General features: G+C 42.5%; 1 protein-coding gene across 1 annotated transcript in view; it reads right to left on the bottom strand.

Moving 5' to 3' along the window:
• Positions 1-359: 359 nt before the first annotated feature.
• SLC9A9 (solute carrier family 9 member A9) overlaps positions 360-15,200 on the bottom strand; it is a 555,669-nt gene continuing 540,828 nt past the window's right edge. The window contains exons 15-16 of the mRNA XM_082393417.1: positions 3,291-3,396; positions 360-2,016 (exon numbers count right to left, since the gene is read on the bottom strand). Of these exons, the coding sequence (XP_082249543.1) occupies positions 1,789-2,016; positions 3,291-3,396 (334 nt within the window). The 3' untranslated portion in view covers positions 360-1,788. The remainder of the gene's footprint in view (positions 2,017-3,290; positions 3,397-15,200) is intronic.

The following is a 15,200-nucleotide window of genomic DNA, read 5'->3' as shown; positions in this document are numbered from 1 at the left end:
TGATAAAGGCAGAAATAAGATGAATCCTTCTCTCCCGCCTTTCCTTCCGTCCTTTCTCCTCTAGCACCTCCTCCCTTGTTTTGGAAGTTTCTGGTCCCCTGCAGTGTGAAAGGAGGAGGAGCTCCCCTCTGCCTGACTCCGCCTTCCCTTCTCACATCCTCCCAGCCCGCTGTGCTCTCTCCACGCGTCACTGACTAGGCCAGCAGCCCCCATGGCTCTTCCTGGCCCAGAGGACCCCTGCATCTCCCTTACATCACCTTTCAGTCCCCCTTCACCTGGCACTTCGAGAGCAAGGGCTTAGCACTGCCAATTGGCGTGGACAGTAGAAGATGGCTTTAAATACATAAATAAAACAATCGTGCTTTTTAACAAAATTTTATTAGGATTAAGTCAAATTAGAAAACTTCCTGCTTTGCCATTTGCCATATTTACCCGGAATGACCATGTTATACTTAGCTGAGTAGAAAACAATTTGTGCCCTTGGAGTCTACTGTTTGGAAAGCAAGAGAATCTGCGTAGTGGCGTGCCCGGCACCACCATGGTTCACGTCTAAAGCCAAATAACTGGTCAGCAAAGCCTATGTTACTTCCGAGCTTTGGGTCCCAGGAAGATGCCATTCCTAACCTGTGACTGGGGTCTGCTTTCTTGGAGTCTGATATTAACATTTGTATTTCAAGAGAAGCTGTGTTTGAGGTATCTTAATGGCTTAAAAGTTGTGCAGCTAAATTAAAAGCTATTGCGTTGGTCTCCCCGCCATGGGCCGTGAGCCATGCCTTGTAAAAATGCCCCTGATGCTGCGCCCTTGTCTCCTCCGCGCGGTCTCTGCGCACCCTCCGCCCTGCTCCTCTCGCTCCTGCCCCTGCGCTGCTGCTGAGCTGTGAGAGTTGGAATCGGAGGACAGGTCAGGGTTCCTGTCCCGACTCCTGCTGTGTGGAGAGGAACCTGTGCTAAGGAATCTCATCACTCAGCGGACAGAGGGACCTGCCACGGAGCCTGGAAGTGACTCAGATGCAAGCAAGGACAGGCAGGCTGAAACATGGTACGGAGGAGAGGACCCCGCTGTCCCTGGAAGGGGTCCTACCAAGGTGAAAAGTGGCACTGCATTTAGTGCAGAGTGCAACAAAGCTGTCACCAACGGCTTCAAGCAACGGGAGGAGCAACTTGAAGAGGATGCGGAGGAGAACAGCGGGTCCCCAGGCGCCGTGGGTTCTGTGAGGCCGTCAACAGTGGTATCAAGCAAGCACTTATCTGGGCCAATACCCCCAGATCATTAGGAGCGAGTGGGCGCCTAGGTTCTAAACATATAAAACATCTCACTTCCTGAAGAACTGGGCATTCCCTCCAGCTTAGGAGCCGCACATTTAAGCTCAGAAACTCCTTTTCTGATGTTTAAAGTCTCCTTAATGAAGGGAATAGGATCCCAAATCTGAGTGAAGGGCCCAGAGAGCTGCACACAGAAAAGAAACACCCTGCAGACACAGCACATCTGTTTCATCCTCCCAGCAGCTAGACACCTCCCTCCCTCCCCCTGCACCCTTCCCACCCCACCCGATTCACTAATAAAAATGGCGCTGTCAAAAACTTAAATGCAGTTGCGTAACATAGAGGGATGATAATAAATTCTCATTTCTGCAGGCACCAGAGGATACACGTGATAAGGTTTTGAATCTCTCCAATTTATGCCCTTCAGACATTTTCCAGCCTCTCCTCCATGCAGCCTCATCGGCTTGGCTTGATCATCAGTGATCCCTGCATTACCTGTGATTACCTCGGCGTTGTTCACGCCCATTAATTCAGCTGGGATTCACCCGGAGTTTGCTCAAGCTTGAGTTCATAGCCTCCTAAGCCAAGGTCCCCCTCATAAATGCTTTCCTTGCTTGGAGTCTGGGGTGAAGCTTTCTGGTCCAGACCCGGCCTTGCAGGAGGGCTGCAGGGTGAGGTGGTTTGTTCCTGGTAATTCATGGCCAGTTCATCCTGGTTTACAATACATTCTACATCATCCTCTTTAAGCTGTTCCTGGTTTTGGAAAGAAAGAGAGGTCACTTCCTGATAAAAGCAGAAAACAATAGCAGTCCTACAGTGTTAGAAACTAGGATGTTTGCTTTCTTTTTTTAACTGCCCTGTCTTGTCTTGGCTGAAGTGGCTGGTATGGCAGATGTCACGTTTTCCCTCTCTGTGGGTAAGATAACATGTGCTAATTGAGCACCTCTCTGGATAAGGAAGTTAAAATAAAATGCAGTGGATTTTTTGAATGGATACCTAATCTGGGTGAGAGGAGTTAGGAGTTTGCAGAATCCTGTGACCTCAGAGTACGGAACGATTCTCAGTGTAGGTTTTGTAACACTCCTGCCTATCACAAAATTCTTAAAACTCAATGTCTGTTATATTTTCTTTGAAAAGTATATCCTCACAGCATGTTTCTTGGGATGAGTGTCACAGGGCTAAAAAGGATTGGAAGTTACCATAGCAGATAATGGTGGAAATGAACTAGATCCGGCCACTAAAGTTTTCCTCAGACAGAGATTCCCTTAAAGAAAGGAATTAAAATCTCAACTCTTCTTCCATTGGTTTTTGGAAGACCACACGAAATTACCTGTAGAATGAACCCTGGCTAGGTGACCTCAGCTCAGTGGTTTCCAGCTTTGGCCTGTCTCGGAATCACTCGTTGAAGCACAGATGCTGGGCCCCTGAGACCAGAGTTCTGATGTAGGGCCTGAGAATTTGCAGTTCTAACAACTTTCCAAGTGATGTTGAGGCCGCCGGTCTGAGGACACACTTGGAGAACCACTGGCTCAGGCTGTGGTGTCCTGAGCACGTCTGAGATCTGAGACGCCTTTTTCTCTGTTTAGACAAGGGGTCGGCCAGCTGGACAACCTCCAAGGGTGCCACAGACTCCAAGATTCTGCTCCTCGCCAATCCCTGACACTCTGATTTACTGATAAGGATTCTCATTGCTTCTCAGCATTTTTGATTCCACCCCCTTGAGCTATAAAGCACAGGCCTAGTATTCTAAATCTCAAAACACAGCACTTTGTGAGGGCACATTCCTTCTTTTATATTTTCTAAATTCATTTTATGGTTAAAAATAGTGGTCACAATAAAAAAAAATTGCATTTTTTTAAAAAAGAAGAATGAGCCCACATCAGCAACAACTGAAAAGAGAAGAGAGATGATTCTTGGTGCCGTGAATTTTAAAAATGCTTCCTCCTCAAGCTGGGAAGAAATAGCTCCGAGGTTCCCCGGGCTCATCAATATTCACCATGCCTGTCCCTCTCGGGATATTTACTCACCCCGTAGGCCTGAGGACTGGTGAGCAGTCTGGAAATTGGGTCGCACCATTCAGGTAATGTTGTGGTCAGCGGAGGACCAGAGTGGGTTAAAATTGGTTTCAGATATCTGCGAGGGCTGTTAGGGAATACTTGCCAAGAGGAAGCCAGGATTTAGTTTCTTACACAGCACAAACATTTGCATGCCGCGAAAGAGACAGTTATTTTTACATTTAAATCGCCTACTCCCTCATTTAGGAGGTAATTTGGCCCGCAAAAATGGCTAATTATATTCTTTGCTCCACACACGTTCCCAGCCCTCCTCGTAGTCTTTAATCATGGAGAAATGGCGCCTCGACCTGAATGACTTTAATAGCAGCATACGAGACTGTGTTTTCCTAAAACCGCACACACATCTTAAACCAGAGGTAATTGTCACAAAGAAGCAAGAGGTATTTCATAAAACGTTCACTCATTCTAGGACTGGGTAGTGAACAGAAATTGTTTACCAAAATACTTTATTTTCACTATTCAACACAGTCACTTTATACTTCATACATCAATGCATCTCCATACGAAATAATGTAAATAAGCTGGAGCCAGGTTTATTCTACTGTCTAGCACCTGCCATTTCTCCTCTCTTCATCCCAAAGTGCTCTAACAAGTGAAAAGAAAAACCTGTTCATCTAAAGCCGTTATGTTTCCCTCCAATCTATCTATAATGAAATCCCTAGAGGCTGCCTCAGGTTGCCTTATTTATTTAGGCATTTATTTATTTATTTTTTCCTCCAAGAAAAGTAGTGAAATTATTTCACCATTCTATCAGAAACAGCTTTTAAGCTTTGTATTACTTCCTCTTCTGGAGAATAGCTCACCTCATCGACTTTCTGAAATGCTCTAATAAATAGGCAAAGGGAAAACAAAATGGAAAGCAGTTACCATCGGCTCGTGAGGATGTACAGTCACCCCTAGGCACTCAAGACAAGAGGTAATCCAGGCAATGGCTCGTTTGGAGCCCACCCACCGCTGGACGACACCATTCTGTCATGCCCTGAATGCTCTGAGCGTGTGGGACAGAGGGAGGATGCAGCCCACATGGGCCAGGACTCTGGTTGCCTCTGGCTTCAGATCACTCACCACCACAGTGGGGACAAAGCAGACGAGGCTCATGAACACAGCCTAGTTATGATGCGAGGAGAGCAACTGAAAAGATGCTTGAGAGGGTCTGTAATTGCAACTGCGAATAGAAAACTTGACGACTCTTTTCAGATGAGCAGCTGTTGTGCTCAGTTAAGGACCGGGAAGATATTAAAGTTCAGAGCCTGGCATTCTCTGCAGCATCTTGTAAGTCTATCTACAACTCTGGGAAGCCCTTGATGATTTGCCATTAATTTTTATTACAGAGTGTTACTACCTTCATTTTATGCATGAAGGAATTGAAGCCTAGAGATACGATGATTTTAAATAATCCGGAGGCTCCCTTTGCTATTCGAATCCACCACCGTCACCCCCTAGTGAAAGGTAATGTATCAGAGCAGAATCGTGCATGTGACCAGCTGGTTCTCTAGAGAGAAAAGCTTGCAGACAGCACCCCTGCTGGTGAGCTGCGGACCCTCTCAGGCAGGGGGCGTGTGGTCTTACTAGGTTTTATGGTGTGCATAGGTCAGAGAAGATTTTTTTTTGTTTTTTTAGGGAGGTGAGGTGGATGAGATATGTATATTATACAACTGGAGTATAAATCAAAGAAAATCCAGCCAATTTTATTTCCAGATGGAAAAGTGACAGCAAGTAAGCAACATTTTTAGCGATGTTGTGTAAATAAAAATGAGGTCTGTTGTTCAAGAGAGGCCTGGGCAACTTCCATTGTTTGAGATTCTCAATATAATGAAAAATCAAAATGCCAAAATCATGTTACAAAAGGAAAACACAAATGTAAACTTGCACAAGGCACATTTTCTTCTTTTCATCCTGATGAGGTATCTCTTCAACTTTATGTGTCTTTTTATTGGAGCTAACACTTAATGACTTACTTTGTAGCTTTTTGTGACTGTGAGGCCTGGACAAAATGGGTTACCATCTGGCCCCTCTGGACAAGCTCTGGGATTTCCGACTCAGAAGACCTGGGCACAACTGCCAGCTCTGCCCCTTCACCGACTCTATGACCTGTGGTCTAGTGATTGACCCCTGTGAGCCTCGAGCATTGCCATGGATATTAACTGAAATAACACGGAAAAGAGGTGTTACGCTTTCACATACCATTCAAATGCTATTTTATTTAAAAACATTATTTTCTAAGCAATACTTTCTGGAGAGAGTGGTGTGTCAATTATTGTTCAAATAACAGAGGGGAAATGATATGAGGGTAGAGATGAGAGAGTGGCACTCCTGGCATTTGCTGAGGCATTGGGAGTCACAGGCTAGTTAGTGGTTGGAAGATTTGAGCTGCTCCTACACCAAAAATAGCTATTTGGGTTAAACATTGCTGTATGGGGGGCTGGTGTCAAGTAGTAGGTGAGAGGTGGGAGAATTTGCTGACAGAAGACTCTTCTAGGAAACTCACGATGCCATTCTGGCTGTGCTGGCGTCTCAGTAGTGGCAAGTCAAAGGAAGGACACATACACCGCGTGGCAGAAGTGAACGGAACGTGTAAGCACCATCCGCAGACACGGCGGATGTGGACCAGAGTCTACGTTCTCCAACGTCTTGGCTTGCCCAGTGCTTGCCATATATAATGTGCTCAGTGGATGTTCGTTGAATTTATAGTTTAGGAAAATATTCAGGGTATTATGAGTGATGGAGGTGGATTCTGGGTGACTGTGTCAAGGGAAGAATGAAGGGAGCAGATTACAGCCAACAGATGAGGATTTCCTGAGGATAAAAGCCTAAGGAAGGTCAAGTCAGAGATGGATCTCTTGGGCCTAGGTTATCAGAGAAAGGGGACCATGTGGTAATGGCATAAAATAAAGTGGTTAGAAAATAACTTTGTGCTTCACTCATTCAATCATTCATTTGTTCCTTCATATACTCACGTTTTTATATTATGCGCTAAACTACTGAAGTACCCACACAAGGAAATTAACAATTACATTATAGAATGGAAAGCTCCCTTGTCTCTAGACGGTGGTCTCCTTGAGGGCAGGGCTGTCCCCTTCAGCTGGAAACAATGCTTGGCACATTTTAGATGTTCAAGAAATAGTCGTTGAATTAATGATGAAAACAGGCTCAAAGAGAGTAAAAGAATTGCTCGGTGGAACACAGCCAGTTAGTTATTGGCAGAGCTGGGCCCGAGACCCCAGACATTTCCACCACATTGGGCACCTTCTCGCTGGTATAGAGACACTGAGTAACAAGTCTCATCTAATTGGATAACTTATTTGGAACTGGGGACTCAGTGACTTTCTGCGTTCTTCATTGCTGAGCAGTATCTGGGAAGTGGCTGGATCTCCAGGATTACCTGAATTATTAAAAAGTAAGAAAACTCTTTTGATCTACAGGAAACCCCAACTGCCAATTTTGCAAAATGTGTTATTTTTCTTATCAGGTTCTAGTATATGTTCGGAGAGAGAGAGATTCCCCATTGGGTATTTCTGGTACAGCTAGTTTTGCTTTTCTAATAAGCTTGAAATGCATCGAGATGAAATGTTAAGCTCTGGGGGGAAAAAAAAACAATGACTTTTCTTATCTTTAAAGGGCATAAGTTTGGGAAGAGCAGTCTGGTTCAGGAGATGTAAGTAAAAGCTGGAACTCTACCCGGAATTTAACATGTGTGAAATAGGAAAGACAATTAACTCAGGCCAAAGGAGAAAATGCATCTGCTATCAGCAGGTCCAGAGCTAAATTTATTGCTTAACTGAACCAACATCCAAAATAGTGGTGACATTGATTTCTCTCTTTTGTTAGTTTCTGTTTTGATTATTCTAAGTCCTCATGTTTTGTCCCTTGTAAGTTGCCAAAACCAGTGGGTGCACAGCTTGCACTTATAAGAGGCCTATGCCTCTTATAACACGGTCCTACATAGATTGGTCAGATGCAGAAACCCCAAGCAAAGATCCAGCTCCACAAAGAACATCTGCCCCTTTGAAGGGAGTAAGCCCCATTGCCCTGTACTATGGATTGAATGTTTGTGTTCTCCCAAAATTCACATGTTGAAGCCCAGACCCCCACTGTGATGGTATTTGGAAATGGCGCCTTTGGGAGGTAATTAGGGTTAGATGAGATCATGAGGGTGGGGCCTTCCTGAGGGGATTAGTGTCCTTCTAAGAAGAGAATCCAGAGAGTTTGCTCTCTCTCTCTGCACATGTCCACAAAGGGGTCGTGTGAACACACAGTGAGGTGGTGCCTGTTTGCAAGCCTGGAAGAGAGTTCTCACCAGAACCTGACCGTGCTGGCATCCTGAGCTCAGACTTCCAGTCCCCAGAACTGTGATAAAATAAGTTTCTGTTGTTTAAGCCAGCATTTTATGGTATTTTGTTATGGCAGCCTGAGAAGACTAACATGCCCCTGTTTCTGGACTTCTTGAAAAGTCTTTGATTTTAGAACCCTGAAGAGCTATGTTCTATCTTGGCTTTCTCTAAACATGCCTCATCGTGAAGACCATCTTGGCATTTGTTAAAAATTCAGATGTCCAAGTCTTGCCCTGGAGATTTTGATTTGGCAGGTCTGGGAAGTGGCCTGGGACTCTGTATTTTCAATGGCCCAGGTGACTGATGATCAGGCAAGTATGGAACACAGTGGTCTCTCTCCAGAGTATTGCCCTCCATATGAGATTTAGATCTTAAATAGGAAGAAATAGAACATGGCCTCTTATGTCCATAAAGCCATCATTTTTAGGGTGAGGATAGGTATAAGATAAGCCCATTTTGCCCAGAACCCAGACCTGACTAATGCCAATTGTTTCAACTTGTCCCTGGGGGATGGGTCAGCAACTTGGCTCAACAAGATACAGTCTTGATGATGTTACACCTGAGAGTGGAATAATGAAGCATCGCATCTTGGCTTGTGTAGGAAGACTTTGTGCCTATTGGGAGCATTTGCATGTGTTTGTATGTATAAGCTTGATAAATGGTCTTGTTATCAGGAAAAAACTCTTGTTAATTCAGAGGTGTGTAGAGAAGGAAAGCACATTTATCTTTTTAGGAATACACCCTGCATCTTTTTATTTATAAGACATTTCTCTATACCTTATTTTCTCTTTACAACTGTAGGTGGGTATTATAGTCCCATTTTATAGATCAAGAAATGTGTAATCAGATGGCTTTTCGATTCTCTTCTAAACTATCTTTACCTCCCTTTCCAGAGTGCATTTAACTTCCAGGGCTGACTTGCTACCAGAGATGGTCAGGGATCAATGGCAGGTGGGTGGGGAAGGGTAAGTGCATCCCAGAGTGGGAGCCAACCTTGCCCTCCAAGCCCATGTGTTACTGCAGGAAACCAGGTCCCATTTTCTATGGATTTGCTGAGTCCCCATGCTGGTATTTACTCAGCATCCATGAACAGAACAAGTAGAGGATACCCCCAAATTGTACACACCCCATCATTCTTTGATTCCAATATACAAATCACACCCTTTATGCTTTATTTCACAGGAAATGTGGGCTAACAAATTGAATTGAGTGTGTTCTCCCTCTTCCTTAGGATATGTTGGATTCTGTAATTGGACACACTGTCTTGCCATCTTGCTTAAGTATGTGATGAAAAATTTTGCTGAGGTGTATTTGGGGTTCAGGCTGGAGGAAGGCTTTAAGAGTCCAACCAAAAGCCCTCTTCTTTAAGCTGTTTCATCACTCTGTTCTCTCTAGCTTGAGGGGGGACTTCCCATTCTGCACTGGCACACGCAGAGAACGTAGAGGTGTGGTCCTGTCTTTGCAGCAGCCACTATATTTCAAGAACAAGCTATCAAGAATATACAATGGAATATTACTCAGCCATAAAAATGAACGAAATTGTGTCATTTGTAGTGATGTGGAAGAATCTAGAGTCTGTCATACAGAGTGAAGTATGTCAGAAAGAGAAAAACAAATATCATATATTAACGCATATATATGGAATCTAGAAAAATGGTACTGATGAATATATTTGCAGGCCAGAAAAGAGACACAGATGTAGACAATGGACTTGTGGACACAGGGGGGAAGGGGAGGGTGGGACGAAGTGAAAGAGTAGCACTGACATATATACATTACCATGTGTAAAATAGATAGCTAGTGGGAAGCTGCTGTATAGCACAGGGAGCTCAGCTTGGTGCTCTGTGATGACCTAGAGGGGTGGGACGGGAGGGTGGCAGGGAGGCTCAAGAGGGAGGGGATATATATATACATATAGCTGATTTACTTCGTTCTACAGCAGAAACTAATACAACATGGTAAAGCAATTATACTCCAATTAAAAAAAAATAAGAAAAAAAAATAAAAACAAGGAAAAGGCAGAAACCCGCTATTCACATACAAGGGTGAACATGTGTTCCTTTGGTTGACAATCCTAAACTTTACCATTTTAAAGGAAATTGCCCTAGACAACTGCTAGGGCAGAAAGGAAGCCCGAATAAACACCCTGAGCGGTAAGCAGAACTGCCTGGAATAAGATAGCAAGGAGTGACCACAAGCCCCTTCAGCCTGGTCTCTGAGCTCTGCTACTCACATGTCTGTTTGGAGAATGGCTCTCCCTTCAAGGCCAGGCTGGTGTGTCCCTTCCTCCCAGTAGCCATCTCCGATCTGCCACGCTGAACTGCTTCAGCTCCATGGCGGATCCGGAGCAACATGTATAATACATACCTGCCTGACTGCATTTATCACATTGTCTTAAAGCTGATTGTTTACATCTCCATCTTCTTCTTTAGACTCTAAGCTCCTTGAGGGAGCTTATAAAATAAAATCTTTTTGTTGTAAAATGAAAAAGTGATACATCAAACATCACAAATCTAATGTGTATCTTAATGGATCATTATAAGGCATGGAAACCTTCCAGATTCCAGGAAACGGAACTATGTCGCCTGCCCTTGAAACCCTTTTCAGGTGTCTCATCCTAGTCAAAACTTCTTCCTCTCTCCAAAAGTAACTACTATCCTGATTTTTATACAAGTCACTTCCTTGAGTTTTTATTACAGTTTTGTCACTTAAATGTGCATTCTGGCACACTACAGTTTGGTCTTGCCTATTTTAAAAAATGTGTTATGTCTTTTAATCTATAGATTCCTCTTCCACCCTTTTCTTTATAATTTATTTGCTGAAGAATGTGGGCCATTGGACCTGTGGAGTTTCCCATGGTCTGAATTGCTGATTGCAAACTCTTGTGTAGCCCAGCATGTTCCTCTGCCCTTCGTATCTCCTGCAAATTGCCAGCTGGATCCAGAGACTGGATCAGATTCAGGTTTTATTCTACCCCTTCTGCAAGACTAAAGAAGGCACATCATATCTGGTTGTCTCTCTTTGTGTGATTTTAGCAGACACTGATGTGCAATAACTATATCTATTTGCTCACTGGGGTGTGCAAACAGTGAAATTCTAATTTTATCTTTTTATTATTTTATTAGGTAGAATACTTTTATAAAGAGACACTTTTCATTTGTCCTATTGGGATATTCAGTGGAATAGTCAATACAGGAAAGGCAAGATAAATGTTTGATTTATTCCCTCTATTTACTAGTTTTCCAGATAATGATTGGTTATGACCCTCTGAAAATGACTGATTCTTTGTTTAAATATCACCATAAAGTAATGCATTTAAATGAATTTGATTGCAATTTTTATCACTGTTGAAGCTCAAACTGAAGCTCTTTGGTCAATGGGAATCTTCAGATTCGCTTCTGAGTCCCATTGACATGATGCCAGTATCTTTGATAGCTTCCTTGTCATCTGCATGGCAAGTTGTAGGTTCATCTTATACATTTCTGTTTCAGACCTCAAAGAAGCTATTTCTCTAAACTTCTCTGGGTTTTTTTTTTTTTTTTTTTCCAGTGAGAAAGGATATTTTAACAGCACAACCTGGGCACCAAAGGTTGCAATATAAAATGGGGTGCTGGCAAATGTTTAACAACTGACTCTCTTTAAAAAAAGGGCAGATTTGTAGCATTTCCCAATTTTCATGGTGTAAATACTCCCATTATGGCTGACTCCAATATACCAACATGGAGTCATTAAATGTGGAGTTGGGACAAAATGTGTACAATCTGTTCTTACTAGCTCTTGTAAACCAGCTTCACCATACCACTGATTATATATCTCATGAGTTCCTATGGATACTTCCAATTCAAGTTCAAGAACTTCTGATTCTCAAGGACATAGGGGATGATAGAATTAGAATACTCCACAATGACTCATTTGTTTTATCCATAGTATTGTACTTACAGTAGTCTCATAATCATAATATACTACCACCATAATAATTACATCATATATTAAAAATTTTTGCTTATCCTTCCTCCATTCTAGCTTCTCATTAAAAAAAGAAAATCTATAGTAGAACTATTCATAGTTGTACTATATTTACATTGTCAGAATATATAATCATTACATTCTATACTCTCTCTCAGCCCGCATGTAATCTTAGCACTACAGGTAACTGTATATTTAATGTTCACATTCAGGCCTTATGTCAATGTCTTTCTAGTCATTTTGATTCTTTGAAGCTTGTTCTTTAGTAGATTCCTTAGGAAGCACTAATGGAAACATTCTGAGTTCTCGACTATTGATAAGAGTTAGTGCCCTTTATATATTGAAACTCTTTTTCTGGAAATAAAATTGTTGGCTTATACTTTCTTTATTTGATTACTTAAATATGTTTCTATTTTCTTTTAACATAAGGAGTTGCTCCTGAAAAGTCTAATGAAAATATAATTTTCTTTCCCTTATAAATCACGTTTTTTTTCTCTAGATGTCTGAAGGACTTTTAAAAAAATTTCATTAATTTCACTAATTTTTTTCTGATGTTTGCTGTTCCTAGTTGACAGTCTCAGGTACATGGTGTGCTCTTTCAATGTGTAGTTCCCAATGTGTCAAATGTGTTGTATTTCAGGGAAGTTCTCTTGAGTTAGGACTTGTTCTGTTGCGTTGCTTTGCTTTTTTCAGGGATTCCTGTTTTCTAGGTGTTCAATCTCCTGTGCCTATCTTCAATATTTGTCACTTTCTCTTGAACCTTTTTAATATTTTTCTTCATTTATTTTTGACTTAAAAACTTCTCTTTCTTTTCACTTGCATTTTCTCTTAAGGTATTATCCATTGTGTTTATTTGCTTTTGTAGTCTTTCTAATTTACTATTCATTTCTGAAATAATTTTTTACAAATCTTAAATTGTTTCCAGAGTTTTTTTCTAATTCTGATTTATTTCGTTCTTTCATAGCTCGTATCATTTTCTTAACGTCTTTTAACTTGTTTTAATATAGTATGTTATAGTTTTGATCTATTTATGGGCACATCTTTCTGGCATGCTTTCATTATTTGTAGAGATGTTATTCTGCTCCTCATCCTCTATTTTTTTTTTTGTTTTCCTTATAATAAGTCTCTATGGGATTTGACTTCTATTCTTTTCTGTTGTCCGTTTTTATGCAAAATTAGTTTTCCTAAAGTTATAGAATAAGGTAGGGTTCAGGAAAGCTGTTCTGACTTCACAGGGTCCCCTCTTCTGTTGTTTTTATATAGTGGTAAACATGGTGGCTTGCATTCTGAGATTTCCTGCCCTGTTTCCTGTGCCCACCGCACTCCTCCCCACCCCCCAGCTGATCTGGACCTTGTCTTTCCTTTATCACTATTGTCTCTATGCAGCTCAATTTTAACTCCACTCCAAGGCCATTTCTCCTGAGTGTAGGGCCCTGACCTGGAAGGGAGACTTCTGAAAAAATGCCCATGTGCTCATCACTCGTGTACAATTTTGAGAGCTCTCAGGGGTCTCGACAGCTCCAGCCCATTCAGTCCTTCTTCCTGGGACCTTCCACTTACTCCTCTTAGAGAAAACTACATCCTCCACTCCCTGCCCCAACACCAGGTTTAGGGATGTTTATCAAATTGGTCCAACTACACTTTCCAGGAAATACTATTGGCCATTCAGTTCTCCTGATTTCAAGCCCCTCAGACGCTATGCTATTGCTTCCTTTTTCCTCCTGAATGGACACTTGTACTATTGGTGGTTTGTTTCCCCTCACTTTTAATTTGGAGTTTGTGAGAAAACTTGCCCCTAGTTTTGCTGTACATGTGTCCATGGATTTTGGTTTTGTTACCTAATTGTTCTGCCTATTTTTTTTAAACTTAAAAATTTTTTACTTACTTTTTAAAATTGTTCTGCCTATTTTTATGTAGGGATTTGAAGAGATTGAGAGACTGCTGTTGATGCCACTGCCGTCTTCCCAGAATCCTCCAGGACTGTATTTTATTTGATCTTCTATCTTTGGTGATTAGTATCTAGCACATTACTGATGAATGGGGATGTGGTCTAGTTAGATTTGTAAATTGTGTTCTGTCTGAATTGCCTAAGCTAACTGGGGACTGTCCATAATTAAACCAATGTGGCTTAGATTTATCAAAATGGACTTTCTATGTCACAGTCAGGTGAGCTGATGGTACTGGGAGCCATGATTCCTAACCTTCCCTGGCCTTGGACTGGCATCTCTGAGAGAATGCCCGTGTGCTCATCGTTTGCGTAAAATTTCATGTGACATTTCAGAGAGTTCCCAGATGCCTTGAAATGCATCCATGTTCCCCTAGAGGTCCTGAGCTAGGAAACTCTGGCGATTAAGTATTAAGGACAAGGGCAGACTAAAGGCCGATAAAATGATGTGCTTGCTATCTTATTTGTACCGGGAGTTGGTTTTATCAGTGATATCTATAGGATCTACCTATCAAATGTTAATTCTGTTGGGCTTCTCGGTTCCAGATAGACAATCCAGGGACAGAGAAAGGGCAGTGGAGTTTGTTTAAAGGTTAAAGGAAAGAAGACAGTTGTAAGATACCAAAGCAGCCAGTGTAAGTAGGGCAAGTGGACAGGAGATAAACAGGGGGAAATATTGGAATCATGAGGCTGGAGGAAACCTGAGAGTTCATCTGAGCCACAGCCTTGGATCTCAATACAAAAGAAAGTCTAAACCTGGGGTTTCTCCAAGTGCGGTCACCTGCTCATCTGCGTCAGAATCATTGTTGCTTCTTAAAATGCAGATTTCCAGGCCCTTGACCCTGACCCCCTTAGGTGGGGGCCTAGCAATCTGCATATTAAGAACTCTCTGAAAACCACTGGTCTAAATGATGCAGAGCAGAATGGCATCCTGTCTCTTGAAGAACTCTGGATGTGGAGGTACAATATCTATGAGCTGCACAGTGCAACAATAACAATAATAACAATGATGAAAATAGTATTACTTTCACTCTTAACCACCATTGCTTCTCCTCCTACTATTGTGGCCTTAAAATTTTTCCCTTTGGGCACAGGATGGGATCACAGATTTCCAGGAATCTTTGCTGCCTATCAGATGCAGTTAAATCCATTTGCACCATATGGGAGGTGACATTTGGCTCATTGTTTCAAGAGAAGACAGTTCTGGAGAAGAGTGCTGCTGATACTCACATGGAGTGGGTCTTGGCTTTTCGTGGCCTTCTGGTTATTAGGCGAAGTGCTGCCAAAGACCCAGACCTCCTCTGTTAGCTCACGGTGATTTTGACAAGAGGCCTTTATGGGTCGCCTCCCTTGCGGTGTTTTGGAGAACCGGGCTCTGAGAAGTAACTCTGCTCCAACGTTCCAAGTCTTCACTCTTGTTTGGAGGGAAATTTTTATTTGATTTCTTCCCCCCAACACTGATTGCGTCTGGTCTTGTGAGTATTGGAGCCTCAGCTGGCTGCCCCAGGATTCACATTTAAGACGGAGGTGGCCAGCCCTGCCCAAGCCCTCTCTGGCTCATCCACGGGGCTGGGCCCTTCCAGAACAGAGTGCGTACCTGAGGGACATGCTTCCCCATGT

This window comes from Balaenoptera borealis, assembly GCF_965194805.1.
Source record: "Balaenoptera borealis genome assembly, chromosome: 5".
Lineage (NCBI taxonomy): Eukaryota > Metazoa > Chordata > Mammalia > Artiodactyla > Balaenopteridae > Balaenoptera > Balaenoptera borealis.
This window is presented reverse-complemented; position numbering and strand designations above follow the sequence as displayed.